Source organism: Anomaloglossus baeobatrachus, chromosome 1 (genome assembly GCF_048569485.1).
Source record: "Anomaloglossus baeobatrachus isolate aAnoBae1 chromosome 1, aAnoBae1.hap1, whole genome shotgun sequence".
Taxonomy (NCBI): domain Eukaryota; kingdom Metazoa; phylum Chordata; class Amphibia; order Anura; family Aromobatidae; genus Anomaloglossus; species Anomaloglossus baeobatrachus.
The window spans coordinates 956,677,663-956,692,716 of NC_134353.1; the positions used below are offsets into that span (position 1 = coordinate 956,677,663).

At 43.7% G+C, this 15,054-nt stretch overlaps 1 protein-coding gene across 1 annotated transcript in view; it reads left to right on the forward strand.

The window, feature by feature from the left end:
• LOC142257470 (uncharacterized) overlaps positions 1 to 12,377 on the forward strand; it is a 38,322-nt gene extending 25,945 nt beyond the window's left edge. The window contains exon 4 of the mRNA XM_075329600.1: positions 10,507 to 12,377. Coding sequence (XP_075185715.1) covers positions 10,507 to 12,371 — 1,865 coding nt within the window. The 3' untranslated portion in view covers positions 12,372 to 12,377. The remainder of the gene's footprint in view (positions 1 to 10,506) is intronic.
• Positions 12,378 to 15,054: the final 2,677 nt, after the last annotated feature.

Consider the following 15,054-nt stretch of genomic DNA (forward strand, 5'->3'; position numbering starts at 1 on the left):
CAACACAACTACCACGATAGGGGCTCTTACTGCGCTTTAATTCTTCTTATAGAGTAGCAAAATGGAATCATTTTTTATGCAATGTTTCTAATATCTTTACTATCCACATATTGTTCACTAGGCACATATTCTTCACTAGGCACATAAACCGCTTTCATTTGATTTCAAGTCACGTTCTTGCTTTGTTCCATCTTATTGGATTTCTAACTGTCCAAATGTCACTATCATCTGATGGAAATGAGTGTTCATTCTCGTTACATATATTTCTTCCACAGTCCACATGATTGCATCTTTTCATTGACCGATTCATTCTGTTAAATGTTTCAGAAATTTTAATACAATTTATTCAGAGGCCATCCTCTACGTGTCTTCTAGGGTGTATTGCAGTCCCTCTTTCTAAATTTTGTCCACCATTGTACATTGTGGAACACCAGCTTTGGCATGATCAGTCCTTCACCTGAGCTCTTTATCAGTTCCCATCTCCTGTATAATAAGCTCCACAGATCTCCTCTCTCGGTGGGAGATATCCTCTGATTTCTTCTCTGTACAATACCCTCTAAGGGACACATTCATTGGAGAAGCTATCCATTTCTCTGAATGTGGATGTGGCAGACATCGTCCCTAGGGATAATTTTGGGGTCCACCATTACACATAGTGGAGCAGCAGCATTGTCACACACAGTTCTACCAGGGCCTTTACCTGAGCTCTGTACCAGTTGCCATCACCTGCATAATATGCTCCACAGATCTCTTCACTCACTGGGTGATATATCCTCTGATTTGTTCACTGTATAATACCCTTCAGGAGTCATGTTCTTTCATTGGAGAAGCTGTCCATCTCTCTGGTTGTGGATGTGGCAGAAGTCGTCCCCAGGGTTGTGGTGAGTGCACACCGACACTTCAGACCCCTATCCTGGGGGAAGCTGGGTCCTCATCAAATACACAGCACAATGTTAAAAAATTAATGTTATAGACCCTAAATTAATCTGTTGATCCTGAGCTGAAACTGGCCTGGACACTGGGAGGGATAATGATAAGAAAATAAAGTCTTTACTGAATACATCCAGTATACAAACTCAAGTTGTGGATTCTGTGTCTCCTAAAACATCGAGCTGTTGAGGATTGAGACTCAAATGGTCTCTCGGGATCTGACTACTGTTTCAAATTTTAATGTCATGTGTGCACATGAGAATGAATAAGATAACGGACTGCGAGTCAGTTATAAACCTTCTCCATGACAGACGCCTGAGATTCCGTCTCAGTTTATTGTTCAGAAAACGTTATAGTTCTAGATAAGAAAAGGGTATAGACAAAATATAGTTCAATTAAATATCGCAGCTCGGGCTCAGGGCATGTAGCAACTTGCATAGTCTCTACTGGATTGGTTATGTGTTAGGCTACATCAACTAAACTACATATTTGAGCTGATGAAATGGCTGAATTAAGTATTTTGGTTTACTCAATTCTTACCCTCAACAGAGCAACAAGAAACCAAGGAAAATAAAAGCAAGTCTGAAGGTCATAAGTGTAACTCTCAAGACACAATGCTGAAAAACAAAGCGTCTGCAAGAAAAATTAGTTGAATTGATTATTGGAAAGAATAGTTATGCATCCTAAAAAATATTGTTCAAAAGGTTATTCATCAGTGGCATGCAAAACAAAACCAATTAATAAAAGTCAAGACTGTGCTACGCTGGTATATAACAAAGATCACGTACTAGAGATAAATCTAGAATATCTAAAACTTCACCACAACATGACTGAGGGTCCTCCCAAATTTCCAGTAGTGGGCCACCTGTGGGCCCTCCCAAATATGAGAGAGGTCTCCCAAATGTATGAGTGAAGGCCGCCTGAGGGCCATCCAAAATGTATGTGACAAATAACGTTGAGCGTAGACCCCATTGTGTTAGTTTTGGGTGCCAACCCCTGCAGTCAGACTGGTGCATATCTGGGTCAGCATTAGGGAACTCTTAGCCTGTTTAGGGTACTTTGATTAGATGTCCCCTGGTTTGTCTATTATTGTGTGTATAAGGATGCAGTAGTAAAAGAAACATAATGTCCCTGGCCACATGCACTTCTGCATATACCGGTCATTAGGTGAACATTGCGATTAACTGCGTTGGTGTCGGTTGGTGATGTTGTAATTAGAGATGAGCAAACCAGTTCGGTAAAGGTTCGCCAATTGCAAATTCGGTACAAGCCTTAGTATGTTCATTTGGGCTTGGTAACCCCAAGCACTTTCCCCAAAATTCGCTGAGCTTCTGTTTTGTTCAGTTTCTGCACCCGAACACTAGCCACTTTCCAGAAAAGGCTCTTGTAATGGCATTTTCTGCTTTGGTATAGGATTGTGGTGCTGTCTGATGTGGGTTGTGTAAAATCAGTGGAGGAGGTGAGGACTCTAGATCGGAAGAAGCCTTTTGGCGTGCCGCGCCATTTTTTTTTTCTTAAGTTTATTTGCAGATGTTCTTGCAGCCAATCATGACGCAGCAAACAGCCACAAGATTCAGACACCAGGGCTTCTGTGCTTTGCTGCCTAAGCCACATGTGTCCATATATATTGCGGACCTGTTGCGTCAGCGCCATTTTGTGAATGTGAAACCTTAGGGAAGATGCTGCCTGTGCTGTTAGTTCGCTTAGGGAGTTTAATGCTAGGTAGTTGAGATAGATAGGAGAGCGATAGTTTAGAATAGGGAAGTGCAGTGTAGGGAAAGGTGTGTGTGTGTGTGTGTGTGTGCCACAAATCGGCACATTTCATGATAGAAATAAGGATTGGAACTTGTAGTGCCTGCTAAAGAATTGCCAGTGAAGCATCTAAATAGGTATTGCTACATATTGCTGCCTGCTCCAAATTACGCAGTCCAACACATTTATAGGTATTGTTACTCAATAGTGCCTGGCCTAAAAAGGCTGCCGGGGAAGTACAGTACAGACCAAAAGTTTGGACACACCTTCTCATTCAAAGAGTTTTTTTTATTTCCATGACTGAAAATTGTAGATTCACATTGAAGGCATCAAAACTATGAATTAACACATGTGGAATTAAATACTTAACAAAAAAGTGTGAAACAACTGAAAATATGTCTTATATTCTAGGTTCTTCAAAGTAGCCACCTTTTGCTTTGATTACTGCTTTGCACACTCTTGGCATTCTCTTGATGAGCTTCAAGAGGTAATCACCGGAAATGGTCTTCCAACAGTCTTGAAGGAATTCCCACAGATGCTTAGCACTTGTTGGCCCTTTTGCCTTCACTCTGCGGTCCAGCTCACTCCAAACCAGCTCGATTGGTTTAAGGTCTGGTGACTGTGGAGGCCAGGTCATCTGGCGTAGTAACCCATCACTCTCCTCCTTAGTCAAATAGCCCTTAGACAGCCTGGAGGTGTGTTTGGGGTCATTGTCCTGTTGAAAAATAAATGATGGTCCAACTAAACGCAAACCGTATGGAATAGCATGCCGCTGCAAGATGAAGTGGTAGCCATGCTGGTTCAGTATGCCTTCAATTTTGAATAAATCCCCAACAGTGTCACCAGCAAAGCACCCCCACACTATCACACCTTCTCCTCCATACTTCACGATAGGAACCATGCATGTAGAGTCCATCCATTCACCTTTTCTGCGTCGCCCAAAGACACGGTGGTTGGATCCAAAGATCTCAAATTTGGACTCATCAGACCAAAGCACAGATTTCCACTGGTCTAATGTCCATTCCTTGTGTTCTTTAGCCCAAACAAGTCTCTTCTGCTTGTTGCCTGTCCTTAGCAGTGGTTTCCTAGCAGCTATTTTACCATGAAGGCCTGCTGCACAAAGTCTCCTCTTAACCCCTTAACAACCCTTGACACACCGTATGCGTCATGAAAGTTTGTGCCTTCCCGACCTTTGACACACCGTATGTGTCATGGCGGGTTTCCATTCCTGCAACGCTGGTGACAGGGTTTACTGAAATGTCACCAGCGCAGCAGGTACGTGAGGACCCGTAGTTGAGCCCAGGGGGGTGACTTTGCCCCCCTGTGGCTACACGCACTCTGTTTGGCAGTTGAAAGTGTCATTTTCACTTTCAATCAGAACGATTGTAATATTTCACCAATGAAACTTGGTGAAATATTACAATCCAGCCATGGCTGATGATGCAATATCATCTGCCATTGGCTGGACAGGGTGACCCCTGTGTCATTCCCACCCCCTTGATCTGATTGGAGCTAGTGTCCATGTGATGCTATCCCTCTAATCAGATGTCGAGGGGCGGTGTTACCGGTGGGTGCCCGCCCTCTTCAGCCTCTTCCTGTCACTGGAGGGCAACGCTGAAGATGAAGGTCCCCTGCCTCCGCCGCTACCGCGATGTGCCGCCACCGATTGCCATCTGCTGCCACTGATCGCCATCCGGTAAGATTCACTCCCCTCTGTGCTGTCTTCCCCTCCCCTCTGTGCTGTTCCCCGCTTTACCATGCTGTGTCACGCCCCCCCCCCCCGGCCTTCCTCGGACCCCCCCGCCGTTCAATTTCACCCCCCCTCGCTGTCCGATTCCACCCCCACACTGAACTCCGCTGCCTTACCCGACTTCTGCTCCGCTCCCTGTGATCACTCACCGCCGATGCCCTGGCTTCTGGTTGCTGCTGCCAGTGATCACCTGCCCCAGTGATCATCCCCCCACCCCAGTGATCATCCCTGTGATAACCTTCCCACCCTAGTGATCACCACCCCGCCCCAGCGATCGCACCTGCACCCCTGCGATAACCTGCGCCCCTGCGATCTCACCTGCGCCCCAGTGATCACCTGCGCCCCAGTGATCCTGCGCCCTGCCACAGTGATCCTGCCCCAGTGGTCATGCCCCCTGCTGATGGCTCCTGCATCTTCTCACCCCCTCCTGCCCTCCCCGCGCCTGACAGCCCCCTCCTGCACTAGAAAGTTTCACCAAACACTAGCAAATACACACATACACTATAATAAAATTTAGGGGTTCTTTTACACACGCATACAGCACACACAAAATGTCCTGCTTGTCCCAGTCACAAAGGGTGTACTCAGCTGAGGAGGTATATGCCTTTATTACCTCAGAAGCTGATAGTGAGGGAGAGGACCCCACTTTTCTCCCACTCTTCCTCCTCCACCGACAGACTCACCACCACGAAGACGTTGTAGGTCAAGAGATGAGCCGGAGGCCGTGAAAGAAGAGCCGGAGGCCATGGAGGAAGACCCACAGCCAAGTGTGAGTAACCCCGAACCTAGTGCTAGTCTGTTGTGAATGATCCGTATTTTGTTAGACTGTTCAAAATTCAGCCGGTCAGCAAGCGCCATTTGACTTTTTGAGCTAATTTGCCATTCAAAACGTCAAATGGCACACCTTCCCTTCCGAGCCCGGCCGTGTGCCCAAACAATTGATTTCCCCCACATATGAAGTATCTGTGTACTCAGGAGAAATTGCACAAAAAAAATGTATGGGCATTTTTCCTTATACCCTTGTGAAAATGCTAAATTTTATGGCTAAAGTAACATTTTTGTGTAAAAAAGTAAAATCTTATTTTTTTCTTCCACATTGCTTTGGATCCTGTGAAGCACCTAAAGGGTTAATAAACTTCTTGTATATGGTTTTGAGCAGTGTGAGGGGTGCAGTTTTTAGATTGGGGTCACTTTTGGGTATTTTCTGTCACCTAGGCCTCTCAAGGTCACTCCAAATGTGATGTGGTCCCTAAAAAAATTTTTTTTGTAAATTTTGTTGCAAAAATTAGAAATTGCTGATTAACTTTGACCCCTTCTAACTTACTAATGAAAAAAAAATTGTTTTGAAAATTGCGCTGGTGTAAAGTGGGCATGTGGGAAATGTTGTTTAGTAACTATGTTGTGTGACATATCTCTCAGATTTATGGGCATCAAATTTCAAATTTTGAAAATTGCAAAATTTTCACCAAATTTCCAAAATTTTCAAAAATGAACGCAAAAAAAAAATCGGTCTAAATTTACCACTTTCATGAAGTACAGTATGTCAAGAAAAAGCAATCTCAGAATTGCCGGGATCTGTTGAAGTGTTCCAGAATTATAACCTCAGAAAGGGACACTGGTCAGAATTCCGCAAAATGGCGGGGTCAGTAAGGTCAAAATAGGCTGGGTGGTGAAGGTGTTAACAGTTGTTCTATAGATGTGTCTGCTGCTAGAACTCTGTGTGGCATTGACCTGGTCTCTAATCTGAGCTGCTGTTTACTTGCAATTTCTGAGGCTGGTGACTCTGATAAACTTATCCTCCGCAGCAGAGGTGACTCTTGGTCTTCCTTTCCTGGGGCGGTCCTCATGTGAGCCAGTTTATTTGTAGTGTTTGATGGTTTTTGCCACTGTACTTGGGGACATTTTCAAAGTTTTCCTAATTTTTTGGACTGACTGACCTTCATTTCTTAAAGTAATGATGGCCCACTCATTTTTCTTTACCTAGCTGCTTTTTTCTTGCCGTAATACAAATTCTAACACTCTATTCAGTAGGACTATCAGCTGTGTATCCACCAGACTTTTGCACAACACAACTGATGGTCCCAACCCCATTTATAAGGCAAGAAATCTCACTTATTAAACCTGACAGGGCACACCTGTGAAGTGAAAACCATTTCCAGTGACTACCTCTTGAAGCTTATCAAGAGCATGCCAAGAGTGTGCAAAGCAATAATCAAAGCAAAAGGTGGCTACTTTGAAGAACCTACAATAATAAAACATATTTTCAGCTGTTTCACACTTTTTTGTTAAGTATTTCATTCCACAAGTGTTAATTCATAGTTTTGATGCCTTCAATGTGAATCTACAATTTTCAGAGTCATGAAAATAAAGAAAACTCTTTGAATGAGAATGTATGTCTTAACCTTTGGTCTGTACTGTATGTAAAAAGAGTTTCTTGGTAATTTTAATTGCCTGCTCAAAATTCTGCTGACACAGTTATAGGTATTGTTACTTATTAGTGCCTGGTCTAAAACGTTGCTAGGGAAGTATGTAAAAAGTAGTTCTTGGCAACTTTACTTGCCTACACAAAATTCCGCAGTGAAATACATTTACAGGTATTGTTAGTGCTGGCTGCTGACAATTTGCTATTGAACAATTTAAAAGGGTCTTCTTGGCACTTTTCTGTGTATGCTCCAAATTACGCAGTGAACCGCATTTGTAGGTAGTGGTACTTTTTAGTGCCTTCACATTATTGCCAACTCAGGCAGGAAATAAATAATCTTTTGTGCCAGGTGTCTGACAGGTGTGAGCGTTGGGTTGTGAAATATCTGCTTGAAAGGGGAAAGGTACATCAACCAGGAGTGGTAAATTACAACGAGGTTGTCGTGGAAAGGGAAATAGGCAGGGTGTTGGAGGTGTACGTGTGGGAAGTTCCATTAGGCAAAGGGGTCTAGTGAGCAAACGCCGGCTCATCCTATCCCAAGAGCAATGAGAACAACTGTTACTGGACAGCCTACTCCACTAGATTTCTTTGACAGCCACACATCGCTTGAACTTTGAAATGAGGCTGATAGAGAACAGGTGCTGGAATGGCAAGCGCTGTATTAAGTGGCATCTCCTCCTCTTCCTGCACCTCAACATCACACACAGTTCATTCTTCCAAGGTGCCACACCAATTACAATTGTTTGCGCTCACGTCACAAATTGCCAACCTTCAAAGTGACTGTGGGAAACCACACATGCAAGAGTCTCAAGAGCTGTTCACACATACTATCCCATGGGCATCACAGGTCCACTCTAAAGATTCCCAGACTGAAGAGGAGGAAAGTATAAGCACTAATGCCCAAAATCTTTGTGAATTGGATCCTGGCCCGGACAAAGTAGGTTCCCAGCAGGATCCTAACCCTCGTCAACTGATGTTAACTCTTGGCGGTAGAGGTGAAAATGGAGGGAAGCAATTGATGTCACTGTTCTGCTGTCTGTCTGAAATGTTTTTAAACATTTTTTTTATTGAGTTTTAAAATGTAAATGCCAGGCAACATCCTGTGTGTAAGCCAATGCAGTTAGGTAGTGCTTAAATTAGTATGCATCAGAGAATGCAGTGACACAGCTGCAGAGTTGTGCAACACTATCCAGGCCGAGTTTGATAAACTGCTGTCTCCACTGAACCTGCAGCCAGGGAAGGTCATGTGCCATTACGGTGCAAACCTAGTGGCTACATTACGCCTGGGCCACATCACATAAGTCCTGCATGGATTAACCTGGTTGTCAAAATATTTCTATGGCACTATTATGTCCTGGATCTGCTGCTGCAGAAGGTATGGCCACTGTCCGTTCACTTTTTAAAATTGAAATCACGGGCCACAGCCTGTGTATTGCATGGACCTCCCAGCTCTTTTAAGGCCCTATGGCGAGAGGACAATTGATGCTGCTATCTGCCTGAAAGCATTTTGAATGTCAAGATTACAATATGGGTCTCCAAGTTTTCTTTTGGGTAGTGCCAGTCTTCTGGGAGCAAGAGGCCTGCACCTGCCACTCAAACATGTTTTTAAATGTCAAGACTATAATATAGGTTTCAAAGTTGTTTCTTGTCTGTATGGTTATGGGAGCACGAGCCATACACCTGTCTCTCATCCACCTCTATATTTCTTATGTCAATAGTGTAGAAAGCTAATGGCTATGCCAAAACAGTGGTACTGCACTGTAAAATGTATTTCTGCTGTTTTGGAAGGATTTGGCCCCCCCCCCCCCCTCCCTAAAGGTGTTTTCTCTGCTTCATGTTTGGCCTCCCTTTGAATTCAGTGGGGTTCAGAAAGGTTTGATAAAGTTTCAGAGTTTTGTTCGACTAACGCACTGTATGTTTGGTTAGGCTCGCCGAACCCTGAAAGGTTCACTCATCTCTAGTTATAATATACGTGCTGTTGTAGGGCAAAGAAATAGTTGCACTGGGGAGTAAGTCCCGAAGGCCAGCCGCTGCCATATGGTTGCAGCAAGCCTCAGTGTCCGGTAGCCTAAATGGCCACATTTCCAGGGCAAGCAGTCTGTAAAGATGCCCGTTTAGTGTTTGGTCCTGTGGGTGGGTGCTTGTTTGGCTGACTGTATATTTTAATTTGCAAGTCAAGTCCTGGATTACGGATACTTTAATGCTGGGCTGGGAAAAACGTCTGACAATGTTGCTGATGGTGCTTGTGAATGTGCAATGTCTGGTGCCTGGCAGGTGTCATCTGTGCCTGGACAGGGGATTGGCAAGCATGCAGCACTCTGTACTTTTCTTCCTCCTTCTCTACCTGGCCCACATGCAAAGCTTCTTCTTTAATTGGGAGTATGACGCATTTGAGGAGGCACCAAAGCAGGATGGTTAAGCTGATTATGGCTTCATCATCACCCCATCTTCGTTGTTTCCTCAATTTTTTGTAGAAAGTCACAGATTTCAGACATCCATGTTCATGAGTCAGTTTTTATGCATGGGGGCTGACCAGAATACCTCATGTTGGAGCTGGTATTATAAAGTGCGATGGAATATATTTGGCGCTATATAAATAAAAATTATTAAGCTGTATCTGTTATTCAACTAATGCCTTCTGTTGGTGAGAATGCCTGGGCAACTACATGTGCAATGTGGAGTTCTAGCGTGGTCACGTCACACAGCTGTTGTTAAGCTGAGGCGGAGGGTAATTCAGACCAGGATGAAAGGAACTAGAGGCAGGACCCTCCAAAATTTCTGGTAGAGGGCCACTTGTGGGCCTTCCCAAATGTATGAAAGAGAGATTTTCAAAATGTATGAGTGAGTGCCCTCCAACCATTATTGTTAAGGATTGCATGTTGAGTCTGTGGATATGGTGGGAAAAGGAGCAGCAGGAGAACCAACCCCCCGCCCCCCCAAAAAAAAAAGATCCACAGATAACATTTTGTGTGCAGTGTGTCTGGAGTTAAGGGGGCTTTACATGCTACGATATCGTTAATGTTTGCTCGTCGGGGTCACATTGTTAGTGACGCACATCCGGCGTCATTAACAATATCGCAGCGTGTGATACTTACCATCGACCTTAGGCGACCTCAAAAATGGTGAAAATCGTTCACCATGGAGAGGTTGTCCCAAACTCAAAAATCGGTAAGGGTTGTTTAGCGTTGTGATTCATCGCTCATGCGGCAGCACACATCGCTATGTGTGACACCGCATGAGCGAGGAATGTCTCCTTACCTGCCGCCGGCCCCAATGCGGGAGGAAGAGGTGGGCGGGATGTTTACATCATGCTCAGCTCCGCCCCTCCGCTTTGATTGGCCGGCCGCTGTGTGTCGTTGCGTTTCGCTGTGATGCCGAACATCCCTCTCCCTTGAAGGAGGGATTGTTCGGCAGTCACAGCGACGCCGCCGACCAGGTAAGTACGTGTGACGCTACCGTAGCGATAATGTTCGCTACGGCAGCGATCACAAACAATCGCATGCGCGACGGGGGCGGGTACTTATACGCTCGCTATCGCTACAAATTGCTAGCGATATCGCTACCGTGTAAAGCCCCCTTTAGTGTAGGGGCAGCTTGTTGTGTTGGTCATTGAAGGGGCAAATTTTACAAAATCTGTTTATTCTTTTCACAGAAGATTGTGGCATTATACAGAATACATATGAAGAGCAAGTAATTGTCCCAGATCTACCCTCAGTCCTTCACACCCAGGATCCGTCATCTGCTGCTTCTAAACAATGTGTTGATTCACTGCAGAATGTTCAGCAAAATAAAAGCCACAGAAAGGGTGTTAAACAACAAAGAGCGCACATGGGGGAGAAGCCGTATTCATGTAATCAATGTAGAAAGTGTTTTACCCAAAAGTCGGCTCTAATTTCGCACAAAATAATTCACAAAGGAAAACCATTTTCATGCCCAGAGTGTGGAAAATGTTTTAGTTTGAAATCACAGCTTGAAGTTCATCTAAAAACTCACACAGGGGAGAAGCCATTTTCTTGTTCAGAATGTGGGAAATGTTTTAGTTGGAAATCAAAGCTTAATGTCCATATAAGAACTCACACGGGGGAGAAGCCATTTTCATGTTCAGAATGTGGGAAATGTTTTATTCGGAAATCACATCTTGATAGGCATATAAAAACTCACACAGGTGAGAAGCCATTTTCCTGTTCAGAATGTGGGAAATGTTTTATTCTGAAATCAGAGGTTAATGTGCATCTAAAATCTCACACGAGGGAGAAGCCATTTTCATGTTCAGAATGTGGGAAATGTTTTAGTTGGAAATCAAATCTTAATAGCCATATAAAAACTCACACGGGGGAGAAGCCATTTTCATGTTCAGAATGTGGGAAATGTTTTATTAGGAAATCACGGTTTGTTGACCATTTAAAAACTCACACAGGGGAGACGCCATTTTCCTGTTCAGAATGTGGGAAATGTTTTATTCAGAAATTAGCGCTTAATGTGCATCTAAAATCTCACACGGGGGAGAAGCCATTTTCATGTTCAGAATGTGGGAAATGTTTTATTAGGAAATCACAGTTTGATGACCATATAAAAACTCACACAGGGGAGAAGCCATTTTTATGTTCAGAATGTGGGAAATGTTTTATTCGGAAATCAGAGCTTAATGTGCATCTAAAATCTCACACAGGGGAGAAGCCATTTTTATGTTCAGAATGTGGGAAATGTTTTATTCTGAAATCAGAGCTTAATGTGCATCTAAAATTTCACACAGGGGAGAAGCCATTTTCATGCTCAGAATGTGGGAAATGTTGTCGTTTGAAATCACATCTTAATTACCATATAAAATCTCACACCGGTGAGAAGCCATTTTCATGTTCAGAATGTGGGAAATGTTTTATTCGGAAATCACATCTCGATATGCATATAATCACTCACACAGGGGAGAAGCCATTTTCATGTTCAGAATGTGGGAAATGTTTTATTCTGAAATCACAGCTGGATTGGCATATTAAAACTCACACAGGGGAGAAGCCATTTTCATGTTCAGAATGTGGGAAATGTTTTATTCTGAAATCACATCTTAATAGGCATATAAAAACTCACACAGGGGAGAAACCATTTTCCTGTTCAGAATGTGGGAAATGTTTTATTTGGAAATCAGAGCTTAATGTGCATCTAAAATCTCACACGGGGGAGAAGCCATTTTCATGTTCAGAATGTGGGAAATGTTTTAGTTGGAAATCAAATCTTAATAGCCATATAAAAACTCACACGGGGGAGAAGCCATTTTCATGTTCAGAATGTGGGAAATGTTTTATTAGGAAATCACAGTTTGATGACCATATAAAAACTCACACAGGGGAGAAGCCATTTTTATGTTCAGATTGTGGGAAATGTTTTTTTCGGAAATCAGAGCTTAATGTGCATCTAAAATCTCACACAGGGGAGAAGCCATTTTCATGTTCAGAATGTGGGAAATGTTTTACTTGGAAAAAACATCTTGATAGACATATAAAAACTCACACCGGGGATTAGCCATTTTTATATTCAAATTGTGGGAGATGTTTTATTCAGAAATCAGAGCTTAATGTGCATCTAAAATCTCATACAGGGGAGAAGCCATTTTCATGCTCAGAATGTGGGAAATGTTGTCGTTTGAAATCACATCTTTATTACCATACAAAATCTCACACCGGTGAGAAGCCATTTTCATGTTCAGAATGTGGGAAATGTTTTATTCAGAAATCACATCTCGATAGGCATATAAGCACTTACAGATGGGAGAAGCCATTTTCATGTTCAGAATGGGGGAAATGTTTTATTCGGAAATCAGAGCTTAATGTGCATTTAAAATCTCACATGGGGGAAAAGCCATTTTCATGTTCAGAATGTGGGAAATGTTTTAGTTGGAAATCATGCCTTAAAATGCATATAAAAACTCACACGGGGAGAAGCTATTTTCTTTTTCAGAATGTGGGAAATGTTTTATTAGGAAATCAGAGCTTAATGTGCATCTAAAATCTCACACAGGGGAGAAGCCATTTTCATGTTCAGAATGTGGGAATTATTTTACTTGGAGAAAACATCTTGATAGACGTATAAAAACTCACTCCGGGGATTAGCAATTTTTAGGGTATGTGCACACTAGGCGTTTTTTTCACGCTGCGTTTTTATGTGCGGTTTGGTCTCAAAAAATGCACCCGCGGCAAAAACGCATGCGTTTTTACCGCGTTTTGGTGCGTTTTTTGCTGCGTTTTTGCTCACTGCGTTTTTAATCAGTGAACAATGCCATTAAAGATTGTTGATGAAAAAAAAAAAGGTCTGATGTCATTTCCTTCAATATGTTCTTCATTGTATGCAGGAGAACAGACAGCTGCAGAACTAGTGTATGCAGGAGAGCAGACAGCAGCTGCAGAACTAAAAGGCTCAGCATCCTCCATCCAGGACTTTATGCAGGAGTTTTTTGCCCAAAAAAAAAATGACATGGGCTTCGCTATATTTTTGTATGCTAGCCAGGTACAGCAGGCAGGTACGGGCTGCTCCAACCCCCAGCTGCCTATTTGTACCCCTCTAGCAATCAAAAATATAGGGAAGCCCCCCTTTTTTTTTATTTCATGAATTTCAAGAAATAATTAAAAAAAATGACATAGGCTTCGCCCAATTTTTGAGTCCAGCCAGGTACAACTAGGCAGCTGGGGATTGGAATCCGCAGTGCAGAGTGCCCAAGCTTTCTGGGAACCCCCGCTGCGAATTGCAGTCCGCAGCCACCCCAGAAAATGGCGCTTTCATAGAAGCGCCATCTTCTGGCGCTGTATCCAACTCTTCCAGCTGCCCTGGTGACGGGTGGCTCGCTGGGTAATAATGGGGTTAGGGCTAGCTGTATATTGTCAGCTGGCCCTAAGCCCGAAATTTATGGTGTCACGCCAATATTAGGCATGGCCACCATGAATTTCTAGTAAAGATAAAAAAAACACAACATACAGAAAAAATATTTGTATTATAAATAAAACACAACACAATTAGTGACTCCATCTTTATTAAAATAAAGAGCCCCCCCTCCGAAGTAATCCTGGGTCAAGGGTCCCGCGCCGTCCAATCCGGATCCAATATCATCTGATCGGTTTGCTGGAAGGCAAAGCGATCAGATGATGTGTCAGGTTCAAGGACGTGAATCACATCACACAGCAGCTGATTGTATAAAAGCCGATTATACAATCAGCTGATGCATCAGTAGAAAAAAAAAAAATACTGAGTCACGTCCGTGCTGATTACGGGCAGCTCCTGGAGCGATCGGATGAGAGTCCGATCCTGTCCCATCGCTGCAGGAGCTGCCGGTAATCAGCTGATGAAGTCTGACGGCAGGATCAGCTGATAAGCCGGCCGGGCGCTAAAAAGCTGGCGACACCGCGAGAATTACGATCAGCTGACGCGTCAGGTGCCGCATCAGGTGATCAGCGCCAGGTCCTGCATCCATCAGACACGTAGCCCGGGAGACTGCACACAGCCAGAGCGGCGGTACCGGGAGAGGATCTGGGAGCATTTTTTCTACTGTTCACTTTTTTTTCGCCGCTGCCTCCACCTCCCGCCCAGACATGACGCCGCACGGGAGTTGACATGGCACCGGGCGGGTTGTGGAAGCAGCGGTGGCGGTACCGGGAGGATTCACGCTTCTGTGTTTACCAACAGAAGGAATCCTCTTCCTGTACACAGCACTTTAGTACCCACCCCTTCCGTTTATAGCTGCGTTTTTAGTCATAGAAACGCAGCTATATGCGTTTTTCATTGCGTTTTTGAACATCTCATTGAACTCAATGGGTGAAAAACGCAGTGAAAAACGCAGAAATAATTGACATGCTGCGTTTTTGTGGTCACCACAAAAACGCAGCTACAAAAAAACGCTGTGTGCGGACAGCAAAAATGAAAACTCATAGACATTGCTGGGGAAGCAATGTCACTGCGTTTTCAGCACAAAAACGCTGTAAAAAACGCCTAGTGCGCTCAAGGCCTTATATTCAGATTGTGGGAGATGTTTATTCAGAAATCAGAGCTTAAAGGGAACCTGCCAGCAGAAATTTCGCGTTAAACCTAAAAGATTCCCCTTCTGCAGCTCCTGGGCTGCTTCTAGCAAGGTTCCTGTTGTTATTGTGCCCCCTTTTAGCCCAAAATAAAGACTTTATAAAGTGGTACCTTTTTGTATGCAAATCTTGTAAATCGTACA